This window comes from Cebidichthys violaceus, unplaced genomic scaffold (assembly GCF_023349555.1).
Source record: "Cebidichthys violaceus isolate CVI_PGR_0920_01 unplaced genomic scaffold, fCebVio1.0.p SCAF_24, whole genome shotgun sequence".
NCBI lineage: Eukaryota > Metazoa > Chordata > Actinopteri > Perciformes > Stichaeidae > Cebidichthys > Cebidichthys violaceus.
In genome coordinates this window covers 6,639,463-6,664,598 of record NW_027176417.1, presented here as the reverse complement: position 1 = coordinate 6,664,598, position 25,136 = coordinate 6,639,463, and the positions used below count along the sequence as shown (strand labels likewise).

The window sequence follows — 25,136 nt, the reverse complement described above, 5'->3', positions numbered from 1 at the left end:
CCCGGCTCTTTACACATCGTATTCCACCGAGTGTCTTTAAATGCAGCATGTGGTCAGACGACGCGTGTCAGACGCACACAGAGTCATCTCTGGGTTTAGCAGGAGTCGATTTGACTCCGACATTAAAGGATTTTCTTTCTTCATCCATTCGTCGGCTGTCAAACCTGACGCTTTGTAAATACAATCATTTTAGAGTCGGACTTTGCTTCCCGGCACTAAATTCAGTCCGCTGACTACCCGGCGTATGCAGACTAAAAGTGTGCAGCCTCTGCTATTGTTTTGTGTTTTCTTCTTTATTTGCTTTCATCAAAGAAGTGATGAGCTTTTAATAAGACTCTCTGGGTCTCCCTCAGGCTGTCACTGCCGATGCTTCCAGCCATCCTGATCAATATACAATATTCCTCTCCTCTCTGTACTGTTTTTTTTGTGAGTGACAGAATAATGCCAGGCCCGTGAAAGGGTTATGTCAGATAGTTTAAAACCCCGATATTAAACAAGAATTGCACCGTTACGTGTGTCATTTTAATTATCTGCAAAACTCAAAGTCAGTCTCCTTTTATTTACCTTAAACGGAGGGAGAGGTACAAAAAGAGGAGAGAGGGAGAAGAAAGCAATATGAAACAGGTAGCGAGAGGTTGTAAAACGTCGGCCGTGATTGCTTTTGTTGAGGGTGACACTTAAGGTAAGAGAAGGAGAGAAGGAGAGGAGTAAACATTATCTTTTCTTTGTCTTTCTCTCTCCTCAGCAACACAAAGGGCTGATTAGGAGCGAGGTTCGGGGGAGGGGGGGGGGGGGGCGAAATAACTGCCTGCGAAATATTAGTAGGTTAGAATTACTTTGTTGCGTGACACAATACCAATAGATGCTTCATGCTCGGAGAGGGAGAGGCTCTTGTCAGCGGTGGCACCTAAACAATGGCGGCTTTCTTGACGTTAATACTACGCGTTTGACTTGACGAGCACCCCACTGTCATTTTGCCTTCTCGGAGGTATACGTTGAATGCGGAGGAGACAGCTGACGTTCGGAGAAGATTGCATCTACTGTAGCTCTCGGAGACAGTTCAAACGCCCCCATGCTTAAATGTGTTCAGAAAGTTGAGAACAAGACGTCACGGGAGATAAGGAGAAAAAAAAGACAGAAATAGACAGAAATAAAATGAAAGCTCCACTTCTGCTTCTCCAGGATTTTACTTTGAAGACCTAAATTCTCAATCGTGCCCTGAAAAGTTTAGCGTCGCAGAAGGTCCACAATGCTGCGCTCCCTCATCCCCTACGTGGGAGTATTGAAGTCAGGACGGTGTGCGTTGCTGCGGTGGATGTGTTGCTAAACAAAAAGAAGCTCCCTCGCTCCTTTTATTGGGGAAGAATGGGCCCTTTAAAACCTGTCCAGCCTTAGATAATTTCATTCAGCCAGCCCCTGCTCCGCCGTCATTGAATCTGCATCCAGAGATCAGGTTCACAGCGACGGGTTGATAGCTTCCCAAGCCTCTTGGCCTTTTGTTCTACCGGCCCCGCGAGGCCGCCCCCCTCCTCTGGAAGTTTGGGGGGGAGGTGGGGGACACAGAGCTGATGGGACATTGCTGAGAAAAGTTCAAAACCTCAGAGGTGACGGGCCTTTAAATTCCAAAATGACATTTTGTTGTTTTGACGAGACGTCGAGTTGACAAGTTCTCGAGTTTAAACAGGTGAAGGCTTTTTGTTCTTTTGAAATAAAAGTCTTTAACGTTTCAAATGAAGGCACAAAATCAATTGTACCAAGGTAGATGTGGACCACCCAGGAATCCCTAACGTCTCTCTCCACTCCTGGGTCTCCAGCCTCGGTTGCCTTTTTTGTCATCTCCAAGGAGCATTACTGAGTCTGAACTTGCCTAAACCCTTGTGATCACACCTCTTGAAAAGGTTTTGTTTCTTCCGTCGATTGGTATTCGAGGCAGGTCACCGCACTCCCACCCTCTCCCCCTCCTCCCCCCTCCCCGCCTGCCCGCCGCCCTCCCTCCCCCCCCTGCCTCCCCTCCCACGTTTGAAAGGCCTGTTTTCATTTTAATTTGCACCTGTTGTGCAGTTGTTCGCCGAAGGCAAGTGCAGACCGGTCAATCGTAGGGAGACGTGTGAGGAGGAGATGTGGGGAGGCTTATCTTTTGATATGTATAATGTCTTCAGAAATGTCATGCATGAACTTCATCTGTTGCCGCTCTTGATTCTGGGAGAGTTCAAGAGGCAGGGACACTTTCAGGCCTCGGTAGGCAAAATGTGCCACATAAAACGCTGTAATTAAGCTTGTGCATGACACAATGTGAGGCGTTTAACGCATTACGCACTATTTATGCTCACGTTAAAACACGACATCGCAAAGCCATTAGTTATAAATCTGTTGATTTTCACCAAAGACTTATGAGCTTGCTGCAGCTTTTTTTTTTTATTGCTCAGAAACATAAATTCATCTAAAGCACATTAAAAAAAGCCTCCACCTCTTCGCTGTGGTGGCTCCTTGTCTGGGTCCTCCCATCGATTGGCTCTCACCGCAGAACATTCTTGCACGAGCTGCCAGTGAGGTGTGTCCCCATGTGATGCCACGCTTTCTGGCTCGCCTAGCGCTCCATCTGCACTCCTCCGGCAAGTCCTCTGACGTCCTCTTCCTCCGCGATTTACGCCGCGGCGAGCGTGCGCTGAGAACCTGCCGACGTCGGTGACTAATTTGCACGCGAGCCACCTTTGATTGAGTTCACAGCCCTTATTTACAGGCCGTCTATTTTAAGAAAAGCAGGCATATGTCTGGGACCTGGGTGTTGTGGGAGCGGGCGGGCCCTGTGTGGATGCTCCTCTGGAGTTTTAAGTGTGTGTGTGTGTGTGTGTGTGTGTGTGTGTGTGTGTGGTATCTATGTCAGCCTATACCTCCTTGAATGTGTGCACTCAATAGGCCTCAAGGTCCTGTCATATTTTCATATGTTGGGAAACATTTATATTTATGTTCATGGTTCACCGGCGATGCAAATGTGAAGACATCCGAGAGCGGTACATGTGATGAATAATCTAAATGACTATAGGTTAAGCCTTTTGTATGCATAGCAACGACATTGGTAATACAGCATGAGCTATGCGGAGCATCTGAAACGTGACGGGTATGCTCCGCAGCAGAGCCGTCCTGAAAGGTGCAGCTCGTTGGCATCCGAGGCATGTGAGCGGGACTGAAAATTAGTGGCTATTTTGGCTCGCATCTCCTCGACAGCTGTCTGCCCACCGCTGTGGTTCAGTCACAGATTCCAGTCGCGGATGCTGTAATTAGGGTGTAACCCAAAAAAAAAAAGAAAAAAAAGAAAGAAGCGCCTACGCCTTGGACCGAGCAGTGATGTGGGGTGACCTTTTTAATCTGGGAATAAACCTCAATTTCCAAAACAAGTCTAAATCCTTTTTCCGATTCCTCTGTCATTTATGTTTAGAGTTTAATCACTCAGCTGACACTCTAAACTGGTCCACGCCCACATTCCTCAATCAATAACATTACAAGCTGCCAGTAATGACCAGCACGTTTAGAAATATGAAAAATGTGAACGCTAACCGTATCAGATCATAAGGATTATTGCTGCAGTAAAACACCCCGTTATTTCTCTGCAGTCCTTCCCTAAATCTCTGTACTGAGCTTCCTTTGTCTCTCTGTCTGCAACAGCTCTGAACTACGAGAATGTGGTGGAGACGGGCTCAGAGACGGAGGAGGAGGACAAGCTGCCGGTGTCCGAGGAAGACCCCCTGATCAACGGCACGGGCAGCCCGGCCAGCCTCACCAACCCGGAGGGCTCGCCGCGCGCCGAGAGCCACGGCCTGCTGACCAAGGAGGAGGAGGACGACGAGATGAGGGACAGCGGCGTGGAGCACATCTGGCCCGACAACGACATGCTGAGCGCCTCCGTCGACGGTACTGGTGAGTGTCTGGAATCAGATGCCGCACACAAGAAACTGTATCATTTGATCCAAAACGTGATATCTGAGAAACGGAAGGGCGACGGTGTTCTCAACGCGTCATTCTTCTTTTGTTCTGTCTGCTCTACCAGATGTGTGGGGTTCAGGTGAGCTGTCAATCACAAAAAGCTGCCGCTAAGCTGATTCTCAGATACTTTATTGCAAATGTGTGCACATCCTGCCACTCGTGGTGTCGTCTTACGCCGTAAACCCCACCCATCTGGTGCCCGAGTAGACTCAAACAAACCCCTCGGAGCGCTGTGCAAACGCCGCTTGAGCCGGGTCTGACTGGTGAAGCCCCCCCGATGCTCCCTCAGCAGACAGACGCCACAAACAGTTTCTCTGTGAGCGACAGGGACCATTTGGTTCACGCTTAGAGGAAAGTCCCGGTCTGAGCCAAACAACAAAAAATATTTGCAGTAATGTAGAAAAATTAAAAAGCCTGTGAGCCGCAGAAAATGAAAAGCACCAGGAGCTGAGAATGCGGTTGATACGACTCACTGTTTCAGCCTGCAGGAGGTGCGAGACACGTGAGGCTACTTCCACTCAGTGTATCGGTGTTTACGGCGTTACTGCGGTGACTGACGCCTGTAATACCTCCTCCCTAACAAGCTGCTTAATCCCAGGCAGGTGACGCCTCCTCAAACTTGACTGACTTATCGTCTTTTGTTGAGCAACTCAGATTGCGGGGGCCCCAGTCACGGATGCTTGAAAGATAAATACTTTTAATTAGGGGGCAGGGGTATAATCATTAAAGGAAGCCAGACTGCTGCAAAAAGTCATTAACAATCTTAAATGAAATTTTTATTTTTATGATAGCCATTTACATGTATAATAAGAGTCAATGATTCTTGGAAGCATGTGACAGGAACAGAGTATGGCGAGAAGTCATGTAAGACAGCCAATTTAAATGAGCCGGGCCCCGCTATTCATTCCTGCTAATGAACTAGCTGTGCACGCTGCCGAAAAACGGAGGAACATTCAGCAGTCTTAAATTTTAATATGGGGGAAAATTGCACATTTATTAGGGATGAAAAAAAAAAAAAAAAACGTAGTGGGTATCAACATTTGCTTCTCCTAAACAGCAGCTCGCATTGGCTCCTTTTAAAGGGAGGAAGAAAAGACAGTTTGGTAAATAAATCAAGATAAAGGATAAACAAGCTGTCGTTGCATACGGTAATTGTTTATTTGATAAAGACCCGCGGTGCCATAATGTCTGTAATTCAACTATGTTGCAATTCCCAGATAATAAGCTTCTTGTGTGATAAAGTGTCTGACATATTTCGGAGAGCAAGTCAAGTTCATTAGAGCGTTTGGGAGTCTCTTTCCCAATCTTGCGGGTGCTGTGTTTCCCAGCCTGTGAGTGTGTGTTTTTTTCTTCCTCGGTGCCTAAGTGTCTACAGTGATACCTCAGCACATAACTTAGGCCTGAGATAAGTTAGCACCCCCCCCCCCCCTCCTCCTCCTCCTTCCTACTCCGACCGATTTGGGCGTCACTCCCCTATCAAGAGTTTTTACGTGGATCTTGGAAGTGTGAGTGGATTTCCTCAGACGTTTGGAAATTGCAAAAACGTCGCCCCAGACAACGCAACCAGACCCTCTGAGGACCAGCGTCACGTCTTTAAACGTGTCTTAAGCAACAGAGCAACTCAGCCGAGGTGATTTTCCGAGACATAACTATCACATGTAAGAAAGAAAAGTTTATCGCCGAGCCTCTTCTGATTCCAGGGCACAATCAGAGTCTTGTGTCTGGCGTTGTCCTTGACATTCCTTCATCCCACATTGAGGCTGGACGCGATGTGCTGGAAAGCATGACATCATTATCACTGACAGACATTTTCAAATAAATCACCTGCGTTCTCCCGTCGCCCGTCTTCAACTGCTCTGAAGGATTTCTGATTGTACGTCGCAGCAATCGCACTTCTTCACAGACGGTTCGCTCCATCCTCAGGACAAGATATTAGAATCAAAATTAGACACTTCTGCCAAACGTGTCCCTCTGTTTTTGATAAAACAGTGGTTCTTGTTGTCTTTGCACATTTCTCAAGTTTTGGAGTTATTCGTTTGCCATTTAAACACCTCGTGCGTCCAGGAGTTTCCCACATCTTTCAATAAGTGTATCAGATGCTTTTCCTCCCTGCCAAGAATAAAAAAAAAAACAACTCTGTATTCTTTGGCTGCGAAACGCTCAAATCTGAAGGGATGGAACATTGACACAAAATATCTGCTGTTGACAACCTCAGTGTATAAATATCAGAGACGGCTTTAATCAAATCTTTCTCTGAGTCTGAGGCGGTGAGGCTATTGTGTGCTCAGACTGATTCAGGAGAAGTCTGAACGCACAAAGGCAGAACTTTAAAGCGACCGCGGTGACCGGCCATAAAAATAGGAATGTTTTCAAAATAAACAGCATCAGAGCTGCTATGAAAATAGGTGGAATTACGGTCTGGCCAAGGTATTCTGGACTCCTCCTGAGTCTCAAACCTCAACATCGCTCCTCGAGGAGGTGTGTACCTTACTGCCTCACGTCCTCTGTGATTTACTACTGACAAAACACACTTATCCAGCATTCAGTGCAAAATGTTCTCCACTACCCAAAATAGGCACATTTTTGTGGCATAAAGGACTCTTGAAGAAATCAAACCGCTCTTTTTCTCCTCTTTTTTTACTTGTGACATTTTTTGATACTTTAAGAGACAAAGCCATGACATTGGTCATGTCTTATAGCGTGTGTGTGTGTGTGTGTGTGTGTCTGTGTGTGTGTGTGTGTGTGTGTGTGTGTGTGTGTGTATAGGAGGCCCTGCAGCATACTGTATGGACCCAGTTCCCACAATGACACTTTGTCCCAGGACTGGCAGGGCTTTAAGCATGTGTGTGTGTGTGTGTGTGTGTGTGTGTGTGTGTGTGCCAGAGGCCGTAGCGGAGAGGTGTACGTGGTATTAGCCTACCTCCTACTGGAAGCAGCCATCCCTCCCTTCAGACCACAGATAACAAAAGTCCTCCAAGGTAAATAGGGGAGAGCGGAGGGCCAGTAAATCCCACTGGTCATCCCCTTGCGTCAGACCAAAAGTATGCAGCCAAATTTGATTACCCAAAGCAAACACGGTGCCTACGAGGACACCGACATGTGAGGGAGTTCTGACCGTGTTCAGGAGTTCTTCATCCATCCTGATATCTGATACTGGAGGGTGTATTTTAATCTGTGGTGGAGGTTTGTTTTTTATCTGTTTTGTTTTGTCATAGTTTAATTTATGTCGTTTGAAACCCATTCATTTTCTCATACTGCAACTGTGGTTTGGATGCCGTTTGGCAGACGTGCAATCAAATGTACCAAAAAAAAAAAAGAAGAGGGAAAAGAAATTCCTAGCAAGGGGAAAGTTAAACTAGGACATACCCCTCCAGAAGAGCCTGTCATTATTCTGTGAAGCCATTGACAGCGGTATTTATCATTTCACCGCAGAAGCCAAATCTTTAATTTCAAGAAAACCCGGAATTGCAAGGCTTAGAATGCATTCCACAACTATTAAACCCATTGTGTTCAACTCAAAATAAGAAAGTGTTTTGCTTCTGGCCTTTGTGCAGCAGGATAACATTATTATAAACAATACACCCACCACCTTTCCTGTACTATCTCAGCCAGGTTTCTGTAACGCAGGCGCTCATCTTTGTTCAATAGCTACGGGAGAGTCAGATACATCAGATCCTGCTGTGGACTGACGAAAAAAACACAGAAATCTTCACAATGCAACACTTGTAACGTCCTTGCAGCAGCAGCAGCAGCAGAGCAGGAACAGATGCGTGTGAGGAACACAATGCAGGTTTTTTGTTCCCCTTTTCTTTTTTTTTTCTTCTTTTCTTTTTTTTCAACACAAAGCCCCCATGTTCTCGGAAGCACCTTGATTTAATTTTTACCGACGAGGCAGGAAGGAGGAACCGGGGACTTCTTAAGCTGATTGTCCGGTCGGTGTCCTCCCGTCGACCGTGGACGGATGAATTTGTCAGAAGAGGGTCTGTTTATGAGCCTGTCAATCCACCGTTTATTTACAGCCACGTCCTCACCTGTGCCAGGACACTGTGTGCCCGTCTGCACATTATCCTGATTGGCAGTGAGAACCTGCTCTGTTTAAACCGACGCTCCTGGAGGGTCAGTTAGGCGAACATTTCTCAGAGCCAGGGTTCCTGTGGGAGGCAGAAATATCCCGATATGAACCAAAAAAGGTTTAAGTATTGATTAGACGTCTGGATCGGTGGTTCTCCACCTGTATCCCGTTTCAGTGGGCTTCAGTCTAACATACTTTACCAGTCTTTGTCTCCACCCACCTGAGGTTTACCCCAACCAGTGAGGTTTATTTCTGCCCTCCGAAGCAGCTCCTGCCCCTGGAGAAATGTTTGTGCAACTAAAACTCTTAATTTGTGGTTCAGGGTTGTGTTCTGTTCAGTCGGTAGCGAAAGGCACAAACCCTCCGCTAGCGCTGTGGCAAATCAAAAGAATGTGTGCGCTCACAATACTTCCTAGCTGCCTCGGAGAAAAAGCGTCCGCCAAAATGACATATGATAAAACGAGCGTGATCCTGCATGCAGAGGATTGCAGCGGCGTCACAGCCGGGGAGTAATAAGCCCAGCCTGCGTGTCGGCTGGAGCTCTATGATTGCTCAGGTGGATGTGCTCCGTGTTGTATTTAATCGCTCTGTTTGGCGATTGAAGCTTTCTTCGCCTCCCCCACCGCTTGTTGTCATGTTAAAGGTAAATAAGTCACTGCCTGGCGCCGACGATAGCATTCATTAAGCACGCTGAACAAAGCCGCGGCGCGCTGCGATGCACAGCGGTGCCGTTATTGCTTTCTCCATACCTTCTTCTTAAAGGCCCCATTGTCTGCGTTTGTTAGTTTGCATGGTGCACCGAGGTACTCACCCCTCCCTCTCTCTCTCTCTCTCCCCCTCTCTCTCTCTCCCCCCCCACACACACCCCCTTTCCTCTTCTTCTCTGCAGATGAAATAAAAGATGATTTTGACACCCTGGGGCCTGATGCCACTTTGCAGGCAGTTGGAAACGGTACAGGTGAGTTGACTGAAGATGTTGCTCTTCTCTCTTGCGGTGAACTTTCTGCTTCTGCAACACGCTTTCAATCAGTCTGTCCCAATCTCTTTGACCTGTGACCCGTTAAAAACCAAAGCAATGTCCACTTGCAACATCTCGTCACGGGTTGCTTAAGTTTACAGAACCTTCAGGGGGTTTCTAGTACAAAGGTCACATGGATGATATGAAGCTTAGAAGCGTCTCCCTCCCTTCAGAACATTCCAGCGGGATGTATTTAAAATCTTTACATCCAGATTTATGGTTGTTTAAGGGAGAAGCAACCTCAGATTCCTGATGTTTTCAGCCTTCCTGGTGCGCTAAGTGAGCCTCAGTGTGTGTGTTTGTGTCCCGTTGCCGACTCCCGGTGGAACCGAACCCTACCTGCCATTTTTCATTAAGCCACCGAAGCTGATTCGCAGCCACACGCCCCTCCCTTCCATGATATCATCCTGGCCACCCTGACAATTGGCCCCGGACGCTGTTATGGCAAACCGACGTCGCCCCACAGAACGCCGCGCTGCCCTGCCTCAAAGCCCTCCCTTCAGCTTTAATTACTATTACTTTCTGCTCGTCGTCGTGTTTTCTTCTTCACGTCTCTCTCTCTCTCTCGCTCGCTTTTCTGAAAATCCAAGCACGGCAAATGTTTTCCATTCTCGCTGCTTAACAGAGTTTTGGAAAACAATACTGCGGCACGGCTGTGGAAGCTCGCCGCCACTCGATCGCATGTGATTTCATTTAAAGACATGAGCAGTTTGATCACGTCCTGGTGCCAAAGCACACTTTGATCCAGGTGATTTCCTCCTTCACTGGGAGAAACGTTGGTTGTTTCTTCTTAAAGAAACATTTTACATTCATATCTTTCATCCAGAAGGACTCCAAACGGCTGACGTGACGAATAAAAACTCAAGCCTGGAAGTTGCATTGGCGGAAACACTAAATAGAATGTTCTTACCCTCGTGGTTTTCATGTTTCTGTCGCCAGTCAATCTGAAATAACAGCTTAAAAACACTCTCACAATTAGCTTCAGAAGCTCGAGTTGTCTAATGAGAATGCTGTATATTATGCGATCACAGTTATCAAAAGCGATCCATTGGCACCGATGACATTTCGGTGCCATTTTTGACAACCAAATATCCACTACCTTGACCTTTCGCAAATTGGACCGCAAAGTCATCACGGCCGAACAAATCGCTCTTTAAACCTCACCTTGGCTCGCGGTCTAAACGCCTAATTAACAGAGGATGAAGTCTGATGAGACGTCACTCGCTTTTTTGGTTCGATACAGCTAAACAGCCTCCAGAATTTCTTCAGGTTGTAAACAGTGTGTTTGTGTGTGTGTGTGTGTGTGTGTGTGTGTGTGTGTGTGTGTGTGTTTTGAAAGTCAGCCATCCCCTTGACTAATGAAGGCTGCTGATTTCTTTTAGCTCCGGTTTGTTTTTGGAGGCAGCTATCTCCACACTGCAGCTTAAGAGTTTCCCTGAAGAGAAGGGACGGGGAAATAATTTGAGAAAGCGCATTGTGTGGCCTCAGCACTTTGGCTGGCTTAAGATACATTCTGCTCAGCTATGGCAAAGCATGTCTCTCTTTTTTCCCCTCTCTCTCTCTTTTTTTTTTTTGCGCTGGTTTGTGGTTTGGCCCCGGTAATCTGTTCAACACAGAATCAACAAAAGCCACAGTCTCTTGATTGACCTTATATGTGAAAGTCGATACAAAGAGACGTGGCTCTGTTGCTGATTAAGCCCGGCTTGTGTCTGTATGTATATATACAGTGTGTGTGTGTGTGTGTGTGTGTGTGTGTGTGTGTGTGTGTGTGTGTGTGTGTGTGTGTGTGTGTGTGTGTGTGTTTCCTTTTTTATTTTACAGCCCTAAACTCTAAATCTGATTTAATGTCATGAGTAAATTTGGTCAGTGAAGTTTTTTGACACGTTGCTCCTCAGCAGCTCATGGTAGCTCGTTCGTCTCTGACTTTTGTCCGGATTAAGTTACAATTCTTATTTTAGCCGGCATGGCGTGACAAGCAAACCCAGTAATTTAGATGTATTCTCCCCAAAGCACGGCTGTAATGTTTTAGGGTGGCGGTCCTCATCGCATTTCCACCAAGATGTTCCCAATATCCCTCTGTAAGACATTTCTCAGGGGAAGACATGAATCCGATTTATTCCTCCCCCGTTCTGTCTTCTACGCTTCTCCTCCTTCACCGACTCTCTTCCTCTCTTCCTTCAGTCAAGAGCGTCGATTGCACTTCGGAGTTCGAGGACTTCTTCGCCAAGCGGAAGCTGGACGACGGCGACAGCCACGTGGTGAGCATCGCAGAGTACCTGCAGCGGGGCGACACCGCCATCATCTACCCAGAAGCCCCGGAGGAGCTGTCCCGCCTGGGCACGCCGGAGGCCACCGGTCCAGAGGAGAACGGTAAGAATCCCGGGTCAGGAATGCCGGTCCAACTCCTCAGAGGCAGGGAAGGAGTGTCAGTCCGTATCTAAAGTTAGCTAACGGTGGCTAACATTAGTAATTGTAATTTAAAGTTACAGTCTAGCTCTAAAACATAAAAAAAAATATGACTTTGACTATTTTAAAGGACTCGTTTCACAATTCCTTTAATATTTAATTCATTGATATTAACTGCGGCCTCCTCTTGTAGCATAACGGCTCCCTTGTACCAGCAAAGGTTAAGAAAGAAAGAAAGAAAGAAAGAAAGAAAGAAAGGGAGTCTGGTCAGAGCAGCAGCTCTTCCCGCTGACACAACCGGGCAGCTGTTGGTCCCACAGATTCACCGGATGCCTTGGTGTTTACCTACCGTCTTAAGCAACAGCTGGGCAGGGGCTTGAAATCAGATAGCGCACCTCTGAAGCGGCCCGGAGGGAAAAAACTGGTGGGGGGGGGGGGGGGGGGGGTGAATTGGAATGAGCTCATGATTCATGTTGCAGACATGATGAACGTGTCGGTGGGAACGGCATTAAAAAGTGAGGGCCGCTTAAAGCAATTAGCACGGCATCTGTGTGTTGGTCCACATGTGGTGTCGTACATGTATCTGTGTGTGTTTGTGGACAGACAGTATCATGTGCCTGTTTGTTACTATGTCAAAGAAAGTGAGACGGAGTGCCGTGTGTGTGTGTGTGTGTGTGTGTGTGTGTGTGAGGGTGGGGAGGAGGTCGTAGTGCAGCGGATGCCAGCCTGACACTGGGGCTCTCATGTGGAGCAGATTGCAGAGATAACTCCCATACCACTCTGGGCAGCCCGCCCGTTAGCTGCCATTGATTCGCTGACCTTTTGGCCCGCTTTCCCTTCCCCTTCCTCCTCCCTTCCTCCTCCCTCCTCCTCCCTCCTCCCGCTGTCTCCTGTGCAGACCTGCCACCTGGAACGCCAGATGCCTTCGCCCAACTGTTGACCTGCCCCTACTGCGACCGGGGCTACAAGCGTTTGACATCGCTGAAGGAGCACATCAAGTACCGCCATGAGAAGAACGAGGAGAACTTCGCCTGCCCCCTGTGCAACTACACGTTTGCTTACCGCACTCAGCTTGAGCGGCATATGGCCACACACAAGCCCGCAAGGGATCAGGTTAGGAGGATTTTCTTCTTTTTTTTTTCTTCTTCATCCTTCGCTTCTCTGTGTTTATCCTCCTCCTCCTCCTCCTCCTCCTCCTCCTGCCTGTCCCATTTCTAATGTGCTCTGATCCCTCAAAGAAGACAGATCATTTTTTTCTGATTGGCAATCATTATTAATTTTTCATGGCATTTTGAAGATGCAGATCCTTTAATGGTAATAACTTTAATTGAGGCCCTAAATGGGTTTTTGATGGCCCTCCCTGATATCATTTTCCAGTCTCGTGTTCACGATCGAATGATTGTGTGAATTTCCAATTTGGAAATTTTTATCAGCTCCTTAACTTCACTTCACTCCTGGCCTTTAATGTTCTTCTGGTGCAGCCTGCAGTAGTACTCCATCAAAGCCCGCCCCTCCCCCCACTTCTAATTTCATGCACTGCATAAACATCTGTGTATACTTGAATTTTCTCGAGCGATTTATATCCTATATGTCTGAAATATAATGTGAATCTGCTGGCAGTTAGCATGAATCACCTTAAAGTCCTGTGAGGTGAAAACACATCCAGCAGTCACGGGTGTTTAACTCGCTTGTCAGCTTCAAGTTGAAGATGGGGGGGGGGGGGGGGGGGAGATAGATTGTGGCAAAAAAAAATATATTTGCACGCTTACAGAGTTTTTGCACATTGGGGGATAATTATAACTTCTCAGTGAACTAAAATTGAGCAGTACATTTGAAAGGAGATGTTTATAAGTGAGGAATTTGTTTTAAAAGTTAATCTTTTAAATGTAAGGTTAGTACATTTATATAGGAGAAAAATACTCTTCTTTGATATCTTATTTTGACCTCCTGTAGAAAAGCCTTGTAATGTAGAGCCGAGCAGCCGATCACAGATGACATCACGTACGTTGTGTTCGGTCCCGGCTCGTGGGTGTTGCGTCGCGCTCTCTGAAGCGAGAACGACAGGCTCAGACTGTGGCTGATTTGATCAGATGTCAGCGGCCAGCGCTTTCACCTGATCTACCAGCTGGGTGTAAACGTGAGCAGATGGGCCGGCCGAGCGAGGCCGCCGCCCCCCGATCCTCATATTACAATGCTGTTGCTGCTCCCCTCCGGAGTCGATGGCCAGAGACGCCTTTTCGAGCACTGCAGGTCCTTCCACAAAGCCGGTTATCTTGATTTGTAAATGAGCCGTGTTGTTTAAGAGTTAATCCTCGAGGCGATGTTTGATTTGATGTCTTACTCCTTTCGTCTTTCTCCTGGATGCAGCTAGATTCTCTGTCAGTTGTCTTTTTGAGTCAAAACAACAAACGTGATGTCACTTCCTCTTGTTTAGCAGACACGTGTAATCATGTGAAAATGTACATTTGGCAATTAGGAACTCAGGAGCAATCAGATTTACATAAAGCGTAATGTCCTGATAGGTAAACATGTGCTCCGCTCTTCTGTCTCGTATGTTTACAAGCCTTAATACTCCTCCTCCTCTTAACCAATTAGCTGAAATATGACTAATTAGAGGTTATACATATGCAAACATCCAGTCGGGTCTCCGCCCACAACCAGCAGTGGTGGCGTTCACACCGAGCCATGAGGAGGAGACGGAGCGTTTTGCCGGTGCCATTCACAATTAGGAGCGCAGAGCGATTGTGTCTTATTAGCAGTGGTGGCGAGACCAAACTTTACCGGGGCAGGGGTCCTCAGGGGGGACATAAGGGGATGGCGGTGGAGGTTGAGGAGGTGGGGGGGCACCGAAGCAGCTGTTGCTGTTTGTTTATGCAACTCAGCAACATACGAGCGGTGGGGTCCCTCTCCGGCGCTTGGCGGGGCCCCCGACTCTCCCTGCTTGATCTTTGAAGGTTGGGGCTGTTTGAACAATCCCTCCCAGTCCTCCCAGTGTCCTGCGCGCCACCATCTGTCTCCCCAGGAATGTGGGTCGAGTCAGCACACACCCCAGCATTTGTCAAGGCTGAACTGGGAGGAGGGAGCCTCTGTGTATCCCCCCCCTCCCCCCCGAGCTCACAGAATATGTGTCTTTTTTTTAAATGTACTAACCGTTTAACTTCAACTCCCACTTGGAATGAATTGTTTGGTGAGTGGAGAGTCAGGTTTACACACCCTGTGTTGTTGTTGTCGCCGGGTATTATACTTAGATTTTTTTTTTTTCCCTTTCAGAGAACGGGCCTTGTTTGAATTGCAAATTTGATGGATTGCAACGGATGTTTACCTTTGAACAGAGAATCAAGGCCGGGCCTATGTGCTCTGTTCTGTATCCTGAGATTATTAAAGAGGCATTTAAAAAAAGAGCCAATTACTGTACGGCATTAGAGAGTGTTGGGAGGGAGTACAAAGTGATATTCAGACGGTGTGAATACAGGTATGCGGGGTGAGAGAGCTCACAGAGGACTGTGAATACCTTTCACACTGATTAGGCTCAAATTAATGAAAAGTAGATCCGATCGGCGCTTCTAATGAAGGGGAAACGCTCGAAAAAGACTTCTTTTCATTTATTCTATTTTCTGGGCTGCCAAATTCTAAAGGCATGCCTCCTTTGGCTGAGGAGCCAGGAAATTAAAAGGTATGTGATTCTCTGTGTTATCACCGCCGCTGCCTGTAGTCGCTCAACGGAGGTGGGAGTAGAAAGCCAAGACGCTTCGCTGGCGAATGGAGCCGTTTGGCTTGTTACTAGTTGTCAAGCCAACCGATTGTGATTATTTACTGCATTTCTTAAACACCAATCTCTCTCTCTCTCTCTCTCTCTCTCTCTCTCTCTCTCTCTCTCTCTCTCTCTCTCTCTGTCTCTCACAGCACCAACTGCTCAACCAAGCGGCCGGCAACCGCAAGTTCAAATGCACCGAGTGTGGCAAGGCCTTCAAATACAAGCACCATCTGAAGGAACACCTCCGGATTCATAGCGGTGAGTGGCGCTGCCCTGCTCGTTGAATATTCATAAGCGCGATTTAAAAGCACCGTCAATCTGCAGAAATTCTTTTTTCGGTTTACTTTGGACCCTCCCTGCTGTGTGTGAAGCATATCAGCACATCTAATATCAGTTATTAGTTTATTAGGGAGGGGCAATGAGAACAACTAAATGAGGCAGATTTAGCATTTTTTTTGCTTAATTAAAAACTTTTATTTTCTTTAGTAAATGTGGGGCAGTTTATTTGCCTTTATGCAACATGTGACTTTACAAATAGTCTTTTACTAATAAGCAAATTAGATGTTGAGCTTAACGCGGCAGATTTACATTGAAAATGTCAATGGTGATTAATGTGCAGTCCCCCCTATAAATAAACAAACAAGCTACTAATTTGATGTGATTCATGTCAGCCATCTTACAATCATTTATTTTTTTGTTTCAGGGGAAAAACCGTACGAGTGTCCCAACTGCAAGAAGCGTTTCTCCCACTCAGGCTCCTACAGCTCCCACATCAGCAGCAAAAAGTGCATTGGCCTGATTGCCGTCAATGGCAGGATGCGCAGCAACATGAAGACAGGCTCCTCCCCCACCTCCTCCTCCTCCTCGCCCACCAACACCGCCATCACCCAGCTGCGGCAGAAGCTGGAGAACGGCAAGCCGCTCGGCCTCCCCGACCACAACAACCACCTGAGCATCAAGACGGAGCCGCTCGACTTCAACGACTACAAGCTGATGATGGCGTCTCATGGATGGAATGGCGCTCCTGGACCGTTCATGAACGGAGGCATGGGAGGGAACAGCCCGCTGGGGATCCACCACAACTCGACGGCCCAGAGCCCCTTGCACCCCCTGGCGTTGGCCGGGCTTGAGTCGCAGCTCCTGTGCTACCCGGGGCCGCTGGCGAACAACCTGAGCGAGGTGCAGAAGGTTCTCCAGATCGTGGACAACACGGTGTGCAGGCAGAAGATGGACTGCAAGCCCGAGGAGCTCTCCAGGCTCAAGGCCTACATGAAGGAGCTGGGGTCCCAGGTGGAAGAGCAGAAACAGGCGCTGACGTCATCGGGGGCTCAGGTCGGTCTTCCACTTGTCAATCACAACGGCGCCACCAAAAGCATCATCGACTACACGCTAGAAAAAGTGAACGAAGCCAAAGCCTGCCTCCAGAGCTTGACGACAGACTCAAAGAGACAGATTAGCAATATCAAACGAGAGAAATCCAACCACATGCTTGAAGGAAATGTGGAGGAGAAGGTGCAGGAAAATAACATGTTTACACCTTATGCTTGCCAATTTTGCAAGGAATCCTTCACCGGGCCAATACCTTTGCATCAGCATGAACGCTACATGTGTAAAATGAACGAGGAGATCAAAGCCGTGCTGCAGCCCAGTGAGAGTTTGATGCCCAACAAACCAGTGGTATACATGGAGAAGAACAGCCACTTATCCTCCTCCATGTTGTCTGAGAAGGGATTCTCTGGGCCCATCCACCCCTACAGGGACCACATGTCTGTGCTGAAGGCATATTTTGCCATGAACATGGAGCCCAACTCGGAGGAGCTGCTGAAGATTTCCATAGCGGTCGGCCTTCCTCAGGAATTCGTCAAGGAGTGGTTCGAGCAGCGAAAGATGTACCAGTACGGCACTACCAGAACCCCACCACTAGAGAACAGGCACAACATGGATATGGTTGTCGGAACAAATAACCACCACACTCAACCAAAAGACTCTATGGCAGCTAGGTCACCTGTGTCTCTAATGAAACCTACTGACCGCATCACCTCCCCCTCCATAGCGGAGCTCCACAACAACGTTAACAACTGTGACAACCCGCTCAGACATTTGAAAAACCACCAGTTCGGCGGCGGCGCCAAGCCCGCAGGTGAAAAGTTGGACCACTCCCGCAGCAACACCCCCTCCCCGCTGAACCTGTCCTCCACATCTTCCAAAAACTCTCACAGCAGCTCCTACACTCCAAACAGCTTGACTTCAGAGGACCTGCAGGCCGAGCCGCTGGACCTCTCTCTGCCGAGACTCATGAAGGAACCCAAGCATGCGCTGACCGTCAGAAGCAGACCTAAAGTCAGCAGCATCACCGTCGACCACAGCAGCATCCCCTCTCCTCGAGAGCACTTCGAAGAGCCTTTGAACTTGGTCTATTTCAAGAAGGAATTCTCAGGCTCCGCCAACAACGGGAACCTTGAAAAGAGCACTAGCCCCATCTTCGGCATGAACCCGTTCGCTGGCAAACCCCTGTACACGTCACTTCCACCTCAGAGCGCTTTCCCACCTGCCACGTTCATGCCCCCGATGCAGGCCAGCATACCGGGTCTCAGGCCCTATCCGGGCATGGATCAAATGGGCTTCCTACCACACATGGCCTACACTTATGCAGCAGGGGCGGCTACCTTTGCCGAGATGCAGCAGAGGAGAAAGTACCAGCGGAAACCAGGTTTCCAGGTAAATAAGCCACCTGTGGTTTTGTAAAAGGCCCCAGGCTCCCTCAGATTCCCTAAAATGATCTGAACTCATTTCTGTACTAATTAGAAAGGACTTCAGAGTCAGGAGACAGAAAGGCTCACCTGAGGTAGACTGAAGTGGCAAAGCAGAGGGAGATAAACAGCTGTGACACGACCGAGTGGGAGAAATGTAGTTCATGGTGTCATGGAGGAAAGAGGGCATGACGACAGATCATGTGCATCGCTATCTGTCCTGCTTCTCAAATTTGAGGATTTGCCGTAGATGAAATCTAGCTATTCTCTGACATTTCATTAATCTGGAAAGAAAATAGTCATCAGTTGCTGTCGTCCTATTTGTATTTTTTTTTTGTTCACAGTTTTTGTGAAAACTTCCTAAAAAAAAAAACCTACATTTTTAGAAAAAAAGAAAATCGTTATGTTTAAATTTTTACCCTGAAAAAGCTTCAATTTAAGCACAAAAGAGCATATTGGCACAAAATATCAAACAGCATCAGGTTCAAATAAATAACAGGAATGATATTGGCCCGAACATCTCATCTCAATAAAGCCATAATTGTTACCACTCTGCACTGTAAATTTCCCCCTGTGTGTGTGTGTGTGTGTGTGTGTGTGTGTGTGTGTGTGTGTGTGTGTGTGGAATACATTAATGCTCGCGACTCTTCCAGCGCTGGCCTGAACTCAGATATTTTGTTATTAAATATGGGTGAAAGACCTTTGTAAAAATGACAAAGGTGAGCCCCGGAGCCGTGCACTTCTCTCAAATTTCCTCATCGCAACATTTTAAAGAGAGCCGCAGCAGAACGGAGCTTCTACATGTGGATTAATAATGCACCGTCTCCATGTTCATTACCACTGAGTGCTGAAGGCTGTTTAACATAGAGGGAACCATTTTGATGAAAAAAAAAAAAAAGAAAGAAGTATTAATAATGTTTCCTATTCTAAGTTATTAAATTAGATTTTAAAAATACAGCTACAGGCGCTTAGTTCAAATTGATTGCAGAGTGATAGTGGTCTCTTCTTAAAACACAGGGCCGAGCTGTCCTCACACACACACACACACACACACACACACACACACACACACACACACACACACACACACACTGAACCGAGCCACCGCCTTCTGATTCTAATCATTATACGAGTTCAAGAATGGCTTCCTCTAATGTCCTAATATTGTTCTCCATCAATTCATGTTGAAGACTGATCTTCATCATAAAAGAGAATTTTAAAGGGATCTGCAGAATTAACACATCATAATGCTCCATTATGACGGCTTTCATAACGGAGAGCATGTGAGAGTTTCATAAGAACCCAACGCTGGGAATTAAAGACGGATCTTTTATTAAATATAAACAATGTTAGAGCACTTAGATATCATACAATTGCAGTATTAAGACATTAAAAACTGCAATAAGCACTCAGACGTCTTCTGGTTTAACTTGTGCTGCTACACAGTCTATCAAAGTCATGTGAAGAGATATTCGATTAACCTTTATTTATATTAAAGTCACGTGACAAAGACGACAGAACAAACCAGCAAACTGCGTCATATTGACCTTTCTATGTAAAAGGAAATGTACTACACATGTAACATCTAGAGGATGTCAACAACAGAAGTGTCTCTACTTTCAGCTTGAGCTCAGACTAAAGTTAGTGCGTATACCTCAGCCATTCACGCCGGCGTTCTGTCTTCTCCTCTTGTCCCCTCTGTGTGTCTGAAGGGGGACCTGCTCGACGGTACTCCAGATTACATGTCAGGGCTGGACGACATGACAGACCCAGACTCCTGTCTGTCGCGGAAGAAGATTAAGAAGACCGAAAGTGGTATGTACGCGTGTGACTTGTGCGACAAAACATTCCAGAAGAGCAGTTCCCTTCTAAGACACAAATATGAACACACAGGTATATACTGTTCTAGACCCTTATTTTAAACCCCATTGCTTTTTTTTATGTTTTAAATGTTTGTGTTTCCAAATCCTCCTCTCACTATGAATATATATATATTTTATGTTTTCCCCCCCTTTTTTTTCCTCCTCCTTTCCTCCTTCTCTGTTTGACCCTTCAATTGTATATGTAAAGCAACACCTAACCCTTCTCCATTGACAGGGTTGAGATGCCAGTGAGTGAGAAAGTTTGACTTTGTGATGTATTTCTAGCTTTGTGTGTTCGTTGAAATATCAAGAGCAGTTTTTTTAGATGTTAAAAAAAAAGTATAATCTGTAATTAATGCAGGTAGGCAAGCAAAGGGAGCTATCTTTTCAAGCCATTGTACTCTTTATTTTCCAATCATATCCCGCTGTATTAACCATTTTGCTATCTTTAAAGACACACATCAATTCACCTAGATTTATAAAGCCAGCAGAAGGCCCCTAATGCCTTTATCGGCCCCATTATTGGCGATAGATCACATCAGCGGAGTAGTGCTCAGAAGCCTCAGAGCGCTGATAACAAGTCTTTCATTATAGTTATTATACAGAGATCCTCTTTCACTAGGTTGCATCATTTATTTTATCCGCTATCTGTATCCGAGCGCTCGGTGCTTTATGCAGCCTCGCTGTTATCTGCTCGGACATTAAAGGCGGAGGAGGGTGCACCGTCAGAACGGCGCGCTGAACCCTTTCAAAAGTAAACAGCGGCGTTATCTCCACCGCGTCCCCGCGTCTCGCTCAGAGCGCCACGCTTTCATGTTTCGTGTCGCCGCGTGTTGTTTTTTTTTGTTTTTTTTAACAATATTAAGAGGCTCAGAAGTGCAGTTGAACCGGCCAGATGTTGGACAGGAGTGCAGTTTGAAAGCCGTTTGGCTGGTGGACTGGAGTGTCAGAGGGGAGTCATGTGATTTGTGGGAGGCAGGCAGCCATATTTCCACACGTGCTGAGCAGCAGTGAGCGAGAGAAAGAGCCGCTTCAAGCCAAAATGACATGTTTGTAAAGCTATTAGGAGCTCTTTAAAAAGATGCAGGTGACTTTAGATCTTAGGAGAACGAGTGAAGAAGTTGAGCTCGGGGAGCAGAGGGTGTTTTGGGATAAAGTCAGCCGTGTAACTCAGCCGTGTGGCCACATCACAAGCCGGAGGACGTTTATTCAGCCAGACAGTTTATGGCCCCGTGTCATAAAACTATCTCACCCTGCCCTCGTGGCTGGCTTGGGTTTCTCATTTCTGCCTTTGGCATCCAAAGCGTCCCGTCACATTCGGCAGACGGGGGAGCCGCAGCCCGAAAACCTAATGGAGGGCCGGGCGTCACCATGAACTTGAATTGTGTTAGGAGATAAGCAGGGTAGCCCCTCAGTGAAACCGGCGCATCTCGGATGTGTTTACCCCTTTGTCGCGCCTTCTGTTTGTTTGCTTTGCAGAACTTTATTTATGTTGCATTCATCAGTGTGGCGCGCGGGCCTAAAATAAGTAGTTGCGGTAGAGTTTCTCCATGCTTTGACCACGGGAGGGAATTTCCATAATGTCGGCCCGTGAATGCGAGCGCACTTTCTCATCGCGCTCGCAATTTGAATAAACAAATAGGCCTAAGTCGTAAGTCAGAGTTGGATTTAATGCACCGTGATGTCATTTCACTCCATGTCATCCAATCCATCAGAGTTTTTCCTCAACGTTTTGCTTTCTTCTGACTTGTTGTGTGATTTGTTGTGGCAGCAGGACGAGCGAGACAGCCGACTCACGTCCCCGCTCTCTGTTTTGTGTCTTTGCAGGCAAGCGGCCGCACCAGTGCCAGATCTGCAAGAAAGCCTTCAAACACAAACACCATCTCATCGAGCACTCCAGACTGCACTCGGGGGAGAAGCCTTACCAGTGCGACAAGTGCGGCAAGAGGTTCTCCCACTCGGGCTCCTACTCGCAGCACATGAACCACCGCTACTCCTACTGCAAGCGGGAGGCCGAGGAGCGGGAGGCGGCCGAGAGGGAGGCCCGTGAGAAGGGCCACCTGGAGCCCACGGAGCTGCTGATGAGCCGGGCCTACTTGCAGGGCATGACTCCTCAGGGTTACCCGGAGCTGGCGGAGCGCGAGGCCATCATGAGGCACGAAGCCGTGAACGGAGGGATCAGAGAGGGACGGAAGGAAGTGGAAGGAACGTATGCGAAGATTGGACGGAGGGACGACGAGTTTGAGGAGGAGGAGGAGGAGAGCAAGAGCATGGACACGGACCCGGACACGTTGAGGGACGAGGAAGAGAACGGAGAGCACTCGATGGACGATAGCTCGCTGGACGGCAAAACGGAAACCAAATCGGATCACGAGGACACCATGGAGGATGGCATGTAATCGGCGACGGCGTAACAGAAGCTTCCCATCTTAAGAGTTTTAAGTTTCTCTCTTTCGGTTCAGTATTCTTACCTGCTCGGTTTAAAACGCCGTGTTTTAAGCCGTACGTGCACGTGCCTGAAGCTTCCGGGAAGCTTTCTTCGACAGACTCCTCGGGGGGGGGGGGGGGGGGGGGGGGGGATGTCTGCCGAACAAGACACGGACTCAAAAGTCAATCTGGAGGAGGTCGCTGAGGGAAGGGAGGCATGGGTTTGTGAAATAAGCTGCATTATGCAAACCGAACAATGAATAAATGAATACATTTCAAAAAATGTACAGTACTAAGGCCTAAAAATATGTGTGGTGCTAACCTCCTCAAATAAACCCCCTGTGTTCCATAGTATTTATAGCACAACTAGTGACTTGTACAAATTGCACTCCGCTTCTATAATCATGAACAAAAATAATAAAAAGTATTGCCTATGTATATATTTATACAGTGTTGGAAAAAGAGCAGTAGTGTCTGCACTACAGTCCTTCGATATTACCTTTGTTATCACCTACCTACCTACCTACCTACCTACGGTGTTGTCTTTACTTTTGCCATGTTGCCCGGCCACAAACATCTCCAGCCACACTATTTCAGGCCTCTCGAATCGACGTCAAGTGAAGGAATCCAAACAAAAGACTGTATGAAGGCGCTTAGAGGATTTTTTTTAAGAGGATGAAGTTTTAAAGAGACCTTCATTTTAAGGGAAAATACAGTTTATGGTGTGTGGGGTGGGGGTGGGGGGGTGGGGGGGTGGGGTGGGGGGGACAAAAAAAATGAAGGACGAAGCCTTTGTAAGGTGTTTTTGATAAGAAAAAAAGAAGCCTTATATGCAAACCTTTTAACCTGTGTGTTTTCTGCAAGTGCCACCCTCGTATTGTGTAAAAGGAAGGTTCATTTTCGTCACCAGCTTCAGTATTATGAAATGGTTCACCGTTGTTCTTTGAAGCATCCGTGTCAGTATTAAGACTTATAGGCAGCAGGTCCTTAGTTTACATTATGTTGTGCAATGTTTTCTCCGTTTCTTTACTTTTAACTTTGTCAGTATTACACCAAACCTTTTTTTTTTTTTTTTTCTTTTTTTTTTTTTAAACAACAAATTGCTTTCATTTTATTTGTAGGTTGAAAAAAAAAAAAAAAACATTATTTATGTGGCCCATTTTATATTTCCTAATTTTATTTATTTCATACTGTTGTGTACAGTACTATAGTTCTTCAATATATAGATATATTTTAGTAAAAAGGAACATGGTGTCGATCATAGGGGCAAATTTTACGTAAAGAGAGCATTTATTGTGTTTTGAAACATTGTGAAATGCGAAGTTTAATCTTATTTTATTTTATTTCCTTTATTTTCCAGTTACTGGAAAATTCCAAATTTGGGAACTTTTATACAATTGTGAAAACACTGTATTTTCGACTGAAAAATTCCACTTTCTTCATCTTTGTTTCTTTTTTTAAGCTAAAAAAAATGAAGAGGGACTGTTAAATACTATGTATGATATCATGACTGAAGAAGAATCTTTCCTGAAATGTCTTTGTAAAAGTATTATTGAATTCTTAATTTGTAATTTCTCTTGAAAATGACCCTGCTCGAATAAAAGTAGCCAAATTACAGAGTACCAAACCTCAGCGCTTCATGTTTATTCACGGAGAACAAACAGTGAGGTTTGCTTGGCAGCGCCGGCCTCGAGTCACTTTAAATCCTCCCCAAGAGGAGAAGAGCTGGAAATCTTCCTCTTCTCCTGTTCTCTTCATACTGTGCGTCTCATTATCATGTTAATTACATACATTTTCAATTCACATATTTAAGTGGATCAAAGGGAAGCGACCCCGGCCTGCTGCTTATTACGTCTCATTTAAGTAAAACCAAACATATATCTTCTGCATCTCTTCCACCTGTTTGTTCTGCGCTGTGTCTGCATTCACACCACAATGAAGTACAACTAGCATTTAAGCAATGAGCCCAGAAATATTGCATATTTGTATTATTGTCAACAATTAAAAGACCAAAAGCAACAACACACCGTCCTGCCGCCATGAGTACTGCATACACAACCAAAAGATAGTAAATTCAACAAATAATATGACATAATAATATATACAAATAACATGTTCACAGATTTTTATTCGTGGAAATATCTCTTTAATAATTAAACAGCTGTTCTCGATCATGACAACACATTGAACTCTGTTTATAGAAGCACCTTTAGTTCATACATACAGTATAAATATATATATATATATATATATATATATATATATATATATAAATATATATATATACATATATATATATATATATATATATATATATATATATATATCATGTATTGTGGTAATTATTGCTGGAGGTTAATGAATCCTTATGCCGAAGACAACATTATAAACAACTGATCAAGTCATCTATGAAGCAAACATGACAAATATGAGCTGCTTCCAGACTCTCAAATGTGAGGATTTCCATCATTTTATGGTTTAGTTCATCTAGAATAAGGACAATAACGTCTAACAGACGGATCAATAGTAGAAGAGTGTGTTGTGCTTTGCTCTATTCATCGCTCCAGACATTAACGACACTTCTCCTTCTCCAAATCTCATCCTGAAACTTTGCGAAAGGCCTGACAGGTGGCCTCCGCTCCTCTCCGCTGAAGGAGACGCTCGACTCCATTAGCCGCTCGCCCCGCGTTATGCAGATGGGGAGCAGCATCAAAAGGCCCAGATGAAAGCGCCAGAGGTTGAGCGATGCCAAACATCAGAACGCGCTTTGCATATTCCGATTTTGCTATCGATCGGCGTGCCGTCGGATCATCCGCGGACCATCTCGCAGATAAAAGAGCGGGTCTTAAATGATTAGCTGATGAAT

The 25,136-nt window shown here is 46.2% G+C and overlaps 1 protein-coding gene across 2 annotated transcripts in view; it reads left to right on the top strand.

Moving 5' to 3' along the window:
* Window positions 1-22,394, top strand: part of zeb2b (zinc finger E-box binding homeobox 2b) — a 79,046-nt gene extending 56,652 nt beyond the window's left edge. The window contains exons 3-10 of one of the 2 annotated variants that reach the window (XM_068719247.1): window positions 3,664-3,915; window positions 8,943-9,011; window positions 11,253-11,441; window positions 12,376-12,590; window positions 15,381-15,489; window positions 15,935-17,949; window positions 19,694-19,796; window positions 21,671-22,394. In XM_068719247.1, the coding sequence (XP_068575348.1) occupies window positions 3,664-3,915; window positions 8,943-9,011; window positions 11,253-11,441; window positions 12,376-12,590; window positions 15,381-15,489; window positions 15,935-17,949; window positions 19,694-19,796; window positions 21,671-22,242 (3,524 nt within the window). In that variant the 3' untranslated portion in view covers window positions 22,243-22,394. Of the gene's footprint in view, window positions 1-3,663; window positions 3,916-8,942; window positions 9,012-11,252; window positions 11,442-12,375; window positions 12,591-15,380; window positions 15,490-15,934; window positions 17,950-19,693; window positions 19,875-21,670 lie in introns of both variants that reach the window. The other variant, XM_068719246.1, reaches the window with a different exon arrangement.
* Window positions 22,395-25,136: the final 2,742 nt, after the last annotated feature.